At 39.1% G+C, this 10,620-nt stretch overlaps 1 protein-coding gene across 1 annotated transcript; it reads right to left on the bottom strand.

The window, feature by feature from the left end:
* Positions 1-1,789: 1,789 nt before the first annotated feature.
* Positions 1,790-7,260, bottom strand: LOC103502459 (uncharacterized). Its single transcript, XM_051089226.1, has 11 exons — positions 6,980-7,260; positions 6,716-6,885; positions 6,337-6,618; positions 6,119-6,265; positions 5,779-6,010; positions 5,563-5,722; positions 4,806-5,094; positions 3,816-3,865; positions 3,401-3,721; positions 3,020-3,214; positions 1,790-1,876 (listed from the first exon to the last, which is right to left on the bottom strand). Exons 1-11 carry the CDS (start codon positions 7,258-7,260, stop codon positions 1,790-1,792), a joined length of 2,214 nt encoding a protein of 737 aa, XP_050945183.1.
* Between the last annotated feature and the right edge of the window lie 3,360 nt (positions 7,261-10,620).

Below are 10,620 nucleotides of genomic sequence, written 5' to 3'. Positions count from 1 at the left end.
ATCTACCAAACACCTATCATGTCCCAAATCTTACATTCAATCTCGCATCTATTGACCAATTATGTGATCTCAGACTAACCATTGTCTTTTCTTCTCATGGGTGTCAGGTTCAGGATCCTCAAACGGGGCAAGTGATTGGTACAAGACGAAAGATGAGATGATTATTTAAGCTCACATCTCTCCAGCACTCTCCTGTGTTTCCATCCATCTCTGCTTCAGTCACTAATAATACTATATATTAGAGGCATCTTAGCCTAGGTCATGCATCCTCTAATAAACTTCGTAATTTAGTTTCTACTAGAGCTTTGAATAATATCTTAAAACTTAGTCCTTTTTACTGTTTAAATTGAAAACTTGTGAGACAACCTACTTTATCCTTTTCTAATTCTAATTCGTTATGTGATATACCATTTCACCTTGTGCATTTTGACATTTGAGGTCCTGCTCCATGTACTACTGTTAATGGTTGTCGATATTTTATTTTATTTATTGATGACTATTCTCGTTTTACTTGGATTTACTTTCTTAAACATCGTTCTTCCCTATATGTAACGACCCAACTTTTCAGTCTAAGCTGAGGTCCTAACTTACTATTAAGACATGACATCCAATCATAAAAACTCAATAAAGACCCTGTTTAAAATTTAATAAAACTCAAGATATAATAAAAATCGTCTTTGGGCCCTATTTCAAATTAATTTTAAAAGTTTCAAAACATAGTCTACGAAATTTCAAACGAAACAAATGAATGAATGTTCTAACCAAAACTTAAATTTAAAATCCTCAAAACAAAAATAACGACATTTAGCAGAAGCAATAAAACTCGACATTCTCGTATGGTCTTCACGCATCCTTCTTGCCCCTCGCTGGTCTGCCTCGTACGATGCCCTTACCTAAAATGTTAAGCAAAAGGGTGAGTATAAAAATATACCCAGTAAGGGACCCACTACTGGTCCCGTTAAGGAAAACAACGGTTAGCTTCCTAATAAGAGGTATCCTGCAACATAACAGTCTCGTGATCCCGTGGGATACACATATCAGTCTAATAGTCTCATCGGATCCATGTATCAGTCTAATGGTCCCAAAGGATACACAACATGAGGTGATCCCGTAGGACACCGTGCCTGCAGAGTATGCTACCCCATAGATAAGGCTAACAGTTATTCCCTAAGTTCAGTCTCAACAGTTTACAACAGTCACATCACAATATAACTCAATTAACAGTCCTGACTCTAAGCATAATCGATCAAACAGTCTAGGTCAGTCAACAGTATTCTCTGTCAGCCTACATACATTCAAATCACACTGAACAGACATGCTAACCAAATCCAATCAACAACACAAAACATCACTATGCAATTTACACCTAACAATTCCAACATCTCAGCCCAAGCAACAACATGAACTACAAGTGATCTAAACCTTACCTAAAGTCTATATTCAGTCTGCAGCACCGTTCATCAATAAATACACAACCTACACGTAACGGTTCTGAAATCCATCGTCCATGCACAATACAGCTCAACAGTATGCATGGATTACACAGAACATCCAAATAACACCAATCAATGACAGCACAAACCAACGGTAACCCAAGTTACGAATAACAGTCAATTCCTCATCATTAATAATAAGTCAACAACACGACCCATCAATGTAAATCAAACTACACTTAGCAATTGTGTCGTTCAAAATCAGTGAAGAGCATATCATTACTACTTTTTACATGAACACATAACCCTTAATCTAATGTAGCCTCTAAACCATGCTTTCATATCATTTATTATGTTTAAATCTCGTTTTTGAGTCTAGTAGCAGTAGCCCTTACCTTAGATTTAGCTATGCTCCTTAACCAATACCTATCCAACGAACCAACCTAACATAACATGACAGATTCTAGCATTAAATCAATTACTCTCCTGAACCAATCCTTTCATCTAAATCACATCAACGTACATTCACAAGCTTATCCAAGTAAATGGCGAAACAAACTCCAATTCAAGCTTGCCAGAATTCCTAGGGATTCGAGCGCTAACACCTTCAAGGATTTAATAGTAGTTCAACCAATTAATCCAACATTTTAATTCGACCATTATGCTTAAAACGGCTAAGGAAACAACTACCAAACTCGTAATTTTGTCCTTACCTCGAAACTTACAATGAGACAAAAGTGGCAGAACACTAAGTGATTCAACTATGTTGAGCAAGGGAGAAACAATGTGGCTCAACTAGCAAAAAGGGATGGTTCTGGTTGGGTTGGATAAAGACATAAGCGGTGGTTGGGTCTTGCGAGGACGCGACAGACGAAGGACGGAGAGGGACTGAGATGGCCAGTGGTCGATAGATAGAGGAAGACCGGAGACGCGACGCAAATCGCTCCACCACGCGACTGTCAGACTTTGCAAAAAGAAATAAAATTGGCCGACGGACGAGGAGATGCGTGGCGGTGTCAACTGGCCTTCGTCGAATGACACACGGGAAGAAGACAGGGACTCGACGACGGTGGCGGCAGATGGAGAAGAGAAGAGAAGAGATTGAAGATGAGAGTTAGGGGGAGGCGTCGGCTGAGAAGAGGAAGAAGATAAATTTAGGTTTTTTTTTTTAAAAAAAAGAAGAAATAATAATAATAATAATAATAATAATAATAATAATATATAATAATATCATTTATATTATATTATTTTATATCATATTATATTATATTGTCTTATTATAAATCTTATATCCTCCCTTTTCATCTTTTCTTTTTTCTTACCAACCCAAAAATATAACACACCCAACAAAAATAAATAAAATTTCCATAACATAAGGTTAATATTTTGAGGACATAACTTGAAAACTTGGGGCGTTACATTCTCCCTTCCTTAAGAAACTTTCGTCCTCGAAAGTTCTAATCCTCGAACAACTCTGAGTAACGAGCTCTTATGTCGTCTTCTTTTTCCTACGTTGCCGCTTCAACCTTATGATTCTGCCATAAGACTTTAACTAAAGGAATTTCTCTATTTATCAGCATCTTTACCTCTCTAGCCAAAATCTCAACTGGTTGTTCTGCATAGCTCAAATTTTCATCCATCTCTAAAAGCTTGTAATCCACTACATGAGATGGATCTGTCACGTACTTTCTTAACATCGAAACATGGAATACGTCATGAACTGTAGAGAGGGATGGTGGCAATGCTAAACGATACGCCACAAAGCCAATTTGCTCCAGAATCTTAAACGGTCCAACAAAATGAGGACTTAACTTTTCTTTCTTTTCAAATCGTAAAACACCTTTCATAGGTGCCACTTTCAAAAATACTTTATCTCCCACCTCAAACTCAAGATCTTTCCGTCTAACATTAGTATAACTTTTCTACCTACTCTGTGCTGCTTGCATACGTGCTCTAATTTTATGTACTGCTTTATTAGTAGACTGAACTAACTCAGGACCCATCAATCTCTGCTCACCAACTTCATCCCAACAAATAGGGGATCTGCAACATTTTCCATACAAAGCCTTAAACGGTGTCATGCCAATGGTAGCCTGAAAACTGTTGTTATAAGAAAACTCCATCAAATGCAAGTGAGAATCCGAACTACCTGGAAACTCCAATGCACAAGCTCGCAACATATCCTCTAAAATTTGGTTCAAACGCTCAATTTGACCATTAGTCTGAGGGTGAAAAGTTGTACTGAAATCTAACCTCATGCCCATGGTAGCATGAAGTCTCTTCCAAAACTTGAAAGTGAAACAGGTATCTCTGTCAGAAACAATCGATACGGGCACCCCATGCAATCTCACAATCTCGACAAGTATAAATGTGCCCACTTACTAGTAGTACAAGTGGATTTCCCCAGGATAAAGTGTGCTGATTTCGTAAGTCTGTCAACAACAACCCAAATCACAGTAAAACCCTTCAAAGTGCTAGGCAATCTTGTAATGAAATCCATAGACACATTCTCCCACTTCCATTCTGGCATGCTCAAAGGTTGTAATAAACTTATTGGTTTCTGTCGTGGTGCTTTAACCTATTGACACACTAAGCATTTACTAACAAATTCTACCACCTCTCTCTTCATATTACGCCAACAATAAACTCGTTTCAGATCCTGATACATCTTCGTACTACTTGGGTGCATAGAAAATGGAGAATTATGAGCCTCGATCAACAATTCTGTTTTAACTGCACTGTCTGCTGGCACACACAAACGACTTTCAAATAAAAGCCCATCGTTAGAGGATAAGGAGAACTTATCACCTTGCCTTGTTTCAACTATGTGACGCTTCTCAACTATATAAGGATCATTACGCTGTGCAACAATAATCTTTTATCTCAAGGTCGGCTGCACTGACAACATAGCTAACTGTGAGGTGACTGCACCCACTAACACTGCAATCTCAGCTTTCTCCAGGTCTCGATGCAAAGGGGCTTGTTTGGTGATGAGCACTGCTGAATGTGATACCTTCCTACTAAGAGTATCAACTACCACATTCGCCTTACCTGGATGATACAATATCTCACAATCATAATCTTTTACTAATTCAAGCCATCTTCGCTGTCTCATATTCAACTCATTCTGAGTGAAGAAGTAGTTCAAGCTTTTAAGGTCCGTAAAGATCTGTATCTTCTCACCATACAAGTAATGTCTCTATATCTTCACTGTAAAAACTATTGCTACCAACTCTAAATCATGGGTAGGGTAATTCTGCTCATGACTCTTCAACTGAAGAGAAGCATAAGCGACTACCTTACCTTGCTGCATCAGAACACAACCCAAACCTTTCTTAGAAGCATCACTGTAGATCACAAAACTCCCTGAACCATCAGCTACGGTATGAATTGATGCAGTAACGAGCCTCTGTTTAAGGTTATGAAAACTATCCTCACATGCTTTGATCCAAACAAATGGAGCTCTTTTCCTGGTCAACTGAGTGAGAGGAGTAGCTATACGAGAAAAATCCTCCACAAACCGTTGGTAATAGCCCGCTAAACCCAGAAAGCTACAAACTTCATTAACTGTGGAAGGTCGGGGCCAACTGGTAACAACTTCTATCTTAGTTGGATCAATAGAAACACCATCTTTAGAAACCACATGACCCAGAAAAGATACCTGCTTCAACCAAAACTCACATATTGAAAACTTTTCATATAGTTTATTGGCTCGAAGGGTCTCTAGAACCATGCGTAAATGCTCCTCATGCTCTGCCTCTATTCTGGAAAACACCAAGATATCATCAATGAATACAATCACGAAAGTGTCTAAGAAATCTTTAAACACTCTGTTCATCAAATTCATAAACACTGCTAAAGCATTCTTCAATCCGAAGGACATCACAATGAACTCATAATGCCCACATCTCGAATGAAAGGCTATCTTCGGTATATAACTATCCTTGATCCTCAACTGATGATATCTTGATCGAAGTTCGATCTTAGAGAACACTGTAGCTCCCTGCAACTGGTCAAATAGATCATCAATCCTGGGAAAAGGATACTTGTTCTTAACAGTTACCTTATTCAACTCCCTATAGTCAATACACAGGCGCATCGACCCATCCTTCTTTTTAACAAAAAAGACTGGTGCACCCCAAGGTGACGCATTCAGTCGAATGAAGCCTTTGTCAAGCAACTCCTGCAACTGCACTTTCAACTCTTTCAACTCTGCTAGGGCCATTTTGTAAGGAGCTTTAGATATAGGAACAGTACCAAGTTCTAGCTCGATAGCAAAATCAATCTCCCTATGAGGGGGTAATCCTGGAAGTTCTTCAGGAAAAACATCTAGATAATCCCTCACCACAGGTTTCGATGACAAAGAAAATCAGCCTCTCTAGTATCCACCACACTGGCCAAGATACTCCAAGTGTCCTCGTTGAGTAGTTTGCTGGCTTTCATAGTTGAGATCACTTTGGGTAATGCTACCGTTCTTACCCCTTTAAACTTAAAACTCGTCCCTGTAGGAGGATTAAACAGCACTTCTCTACGGGAACAATCTATACTAGCATGATTAGCAGCTAGCCAATCCATACCTAGAATCACATCAAAATCATGCATATCCAGAACTAACAACGTTACATCTATTACGTGACTCACTATCTCAATCTGGCATGCTTTCATTCTTTCTTTTGACAATATACTTTCCTCAGATGGAGTAGACACAGATAAAACATGTTCTAGGGGTTCTACTTCTGAGCATGCATGTGATACGAATACAGAAGAGAAGGAATGTGATGAACCAGAATCAAACAGAACTAAGGCATAATGCCCCAACAGTGGAAGCGTACCTGCACAATAGTACCTGCTTTCTCAGCCTCAGACTTATTTGTAGCAAAGACATTATCCTAATGTGGTGCACCCGCTCCCTGGTTCTGTGCAATCCCAGTAAGCCTAATAGAACATCTATCAGTTGTATGCCCCTCTTGCTTACACTTGAAGCAAGTCCTATTCCCAAACAAACAATGACCCAGATGGTGCTTCCCACAGGTTGTACATAAAGGTTTCTCTCTGGCAACTTGCACTGCCTCAAAAGGTTTCTGCTGAAAACGACGAAGATCGCCATCTGATCTTGAATTCCTTTGTGGAATTGTAATAGGATGCTGCTCAGCCTTCCTCTTCTGTTCTGAGGTCGACCCTTTCCCTGCTAACTTGGACAAATTAACCCTCTACTGTAAACTGATATCCACTTTCAGGCGCAATGCATCAGCGGGTGGTTGGTCGGAAGGCTTGAATGAGACACTGGATATCTAGTCTGAGGCCTCTAACAAACTTTTCAGTCCTAGCAGTCTCATTTCTTATCACATCAGGGGCAAAACGAGACAGCATACCAAACTCTACATCGTACTGCTCCACCATCATATCACCTTGCTCCAGGTTCAGAAACTCTTGCTGTTTGGCATACTTTACGCTGACAGAGAAGAATTTCGCATAGAAACTCTCTTGAACTGCTCCTAGGTGATCCGATTCACATCACCCCTAACATCCTCTCTGTCGTCTCCCACCAGACGGTGCCTCTGTTTGTCAACATAAATACGGTGCATTGCACCTTCTGATTGTCAGGAAACTTCATATACCGAAATATGGTGTCCATAGAAGACAACCACATCTGAGCCTTGATGGGGTCTTCCAAAGACCTACCGAATGACTTAAGATTGTATTTTCTGAAATCCCGCAAATGTTTAGCCTCTGCTGAGAGCTGGTCTGGCACGCTATAGGGTTCGGCTGATGCGTGAGCAAGAGCTGGAGAGGGAGAGGCAGGCTGCTGCGGTGCCCGCGTCTGCATAATTAAGTCCCGAAACCTCTACTCCATAGCAGCGAGGTCCACATGGGTGACCAGTGCAACAAGATTGGTAGCTTGAGCTATAGGCTGCACTTCGAGTTGAACACGTCTTACTCCCCTTCCTTGACCTCCACGGCCTCCCCTGCAAGCACCTCTTCTTGACAACATTTTCCTAATAACCATCAGTGACTCCTTTAGTCTCAAACAATAATTCACTTCGCAGTTTAACTTAGGCAAGGTAATACATATAAAGTTATACATATAATTCATGAAAGTGTACTTGACGAGCGGCAAATGATCGTTCTAGCCATAGAGACACAAAAACATAGACTTACATCATAAGTCAGTCTACAGAACCTAAAACTTAAGCTCTGATGCCAACTGTAACGACCCAACTTTTCAGTCTAAGCTGAGGTCATTACTTACTATTAAGACACGACATCTAATCATAAAAACTCAATAAAGACCCTGTTCAAGATTCAATAAAACTCAAGATATAATAAAAATTGTCTTCGGGGGCCCTATTTTCAATAAATTTCAAAAGTTTCAAAACATAGTATACGAAATTTCAAACGAAACAAATGAATGAATGTTCTAACCAAAACTTAAATTTAAAATCCTCAAAAGAAAAATAACAACATTTAGCGGAAGCAATAAAACTTGACATTCCTGTATGACCTTCACGCATCCCTCTTGCCCATCGCCGGTTTGTCTCGTACGATGCCTTTACCTGAAACGTTAAGCAAAAGGGTGAGGATAAAAATATACCCAGTAAGGGACCCACTACTGGTCCCATTAAGGAAAACATCGGTTAGCTTCCTAATAAGGGGTACCTTGCAACATAACAGTCTCGTGATCCTATGGGATACACATATCAGTTTAGTGGTCTCGTCGGATCCACATATCAGTCTAGTGGTCCCGAAGGATACACAACATGAGGTGATCTTGTAGGACACTGTGCCTACATAGTACGCTACCCCATAGATAAGGGTAATAGTTATTCCCTAAGTTCAGTCTCAATAGTCTACAACAATCACATCACAATATAGCTCAATTAACAGTCCTGACTCTAAGAATAATCGGTCAAACAGTCTAAGTAAATCAACAGTATTTTCTGTAGCCTACATACAGTCAAATCACACCGAACAGTCATGCTACCTAAATCCAATCAACAACACAAAAAATCACTATGCAATTTACACCTAACAATTCCACAACATGAACTACAAGTGATCTAAATCTTACCTAAAGTCTATATTCAGTCTTGTAGCACCGTTCATCAATAAATACACAACCTACACGTAACGGTTCCAAAATCCATCGTCCATGCATAATACAGCTCAACAGTATGCATGGATTACACAGAACATCCAGATAACACTAATCAATGATAACACAAACCAACGGTAACCCAAGTTACGAATAACAATCAATTCCTCATCATTAATAATAAGTCAACAACATGACCCATCAATGTAAATTAAACTACAATTAGCAATTGTGTCCTTCAAAACCAGTCAAGAGCATATCATTACTCATTTTTTACATGAACACATAACTTTTAATCTAATTTAGCCTTTAAAACATTCTTTCATTTCATTTATTATGTTTAAATCTCGTTTTTTAGTGCAGTAGTAGTAGGCCTTACCTTATATTTAGCTACGCTCCTTAACCAATACTAAGATCCAATGAACCAACCTAACATAACATGACGAGTTCAAGCATTAAATCAATTACTCTCATAAACCAATCCTTTCATCTAAAGCACATCAACGTACATTCACAAGTTTATCCAAGTAAATGGTCAAAACGACTCCAATTCAAGCTTGCCGGAATTCATAGGGATTCGAGCGCTAACACCTTCAAAGATTTAATTGTAGTTCAACCAATTAATCCAACATTTTAATCCGACCTTTACGCTTAAAATGGCTAAGGAAACAACTACCAAACTCATAATTTTGTCCTTACCTCGAAACTTACAATGAGACAAAAGTGGCAGAACACTAAGTTCAAACTATGTTGAGCAAGGGAGAAACAATGTGGCTCGGTTGGGAAGATGGGATGGTTTGGGTCGGATCGAATAAAGACAGAAGCGGTGGGTGGGACTTGCAAGGATGCGATGGACGAAGGACAGAGAGGGATTGAGATGGACGATGGTCGAAAGATAGAGGAAGACCGTAGACGCGACGTAAATCGCTCCACCATGCGGCTGTCGAACTTCACAAACAGAGACAAAACTAGTCGACGGACGAGGAGATGCTCGGTGGTGGTGACTAGCCTTCGTCGAACGACTCACAAGGAGAAGATATGAAATCGACGGCTGTAGCGACAGACAAAGAAGAGAAGAGAAGATATTGAAGATAAGAGTTGAGGGGGAGGTGTCGGCTGGGAAGAGGAATAAGAAGATGAATTTAGGTTTTTTTTAAAAAAATAAGAAATAATAACAATAATAATAATAATATAATTTATATCATATTTTTTTATATCATATTATATTATATTGTCTTATTATAAATCTTATATCCTCCATTTTCATTTTCTTTTCCTTTTTCTTACCAATCCAAAAATATAACACCCATTAAAAATAAATAAAATTTTCATAACATAAGGTAAATATTTTGAGAATATGCCTTGAAAACTTGGGGCGTTACACTATATCAAATCTACGTTGATTTTGTAAATATGGTTCACACACAATTCTCTAGCAAAATTAAAATTCTTCGAACCGATAATGCGATGAAATATAAGGACTCTCACCTTCTTTCCTTTATTGCCCAACAAAGCACTTTGATTCAACACTCATGTCCACACACCTCCCAATAAAAAGGAAGAGCAAAATGCAAACATCGTCACATTCTAGACTCTGTTTCTGCTCAACTTCTCTCCACTTCCTGTCCTGAAAAATTTTGGGGAGAGGCTGCCCTCACCTCTATTTATGTCATCAAATGTCTTCCTTCTCGGGTTATTCACAAAGTTTCCCCCTTTGAACGACTATACGGTACTTCTCCCTTACTCTAATCTTAAACTTATTGGTTGTGCATGTTTTATGTTATTACATCCTCATGAACATAACAAACTTGAACATCATACTCGTCTCTATTGTTTCTTGGGTTATGGTACTAAACATAAAGGGTTTCGTTGTTAGGATCCCATCTCTCAACGATTACGTCTATCTCGCCATATAACTTTTGGGAACATCGTATGTTTTCTGGTCTTTCTTCATTTCATGCATCTGTATCTAGTCCTCATCCATTCTTCATTGATCCTTCTATCGACCTATTCCCTACTTCTGACTCACCACCCGACACTACAACTTGTTCTCTACCCATATCAGAGCTCACTCAATCTAATATTACCTCTACG

The sequence above is a fragment of the Cucumis melo genome, chromosome 8 (assembly GCF_025177605.1).
Source record: "Cucumis melo cultivar AY chromosome 8, USDA_Cmelo_AY_1.0, whole genome shotgun sequence".
NCBI lineage: Eukaryota > Viridiplantae > Streptophyta > Magnoliopsida > Cucurbitales > Cucurbitaceae > Cucumis > Cucumis melo.
The sequence above is the reverse complement of the archived record's forward strand: the minus strand, read 5'-3'. Positions and strand labels throughout refer to the sequence as shown.

Excerpts from the sequence above, each read along its gene's own strand:
- LOC103502459 (XM_051089226.1), bottom strand. The coding sequence starts at position 7,260 with ATGCAGACGCGGGCACCGCAGCAGCCTGCCTCTCCCTCTCCAGCTCTT. Across the intron at positions 5,723-5,778 it reads CTTTGTCATCGAAACCTGTG|GGAGATTGATTTTGCTATCG; the intron begins GTGAGGGATTAT and ends ACCCCCTCATAG. Across the intron at positions 5,095-5,562 it reads CGTCACCTTGGGGTGCACCA|GTATCTTTTCTGGGTCATGT; the intron begins GTCTTTTTTGTT and ends TGGTTGAAGCAG.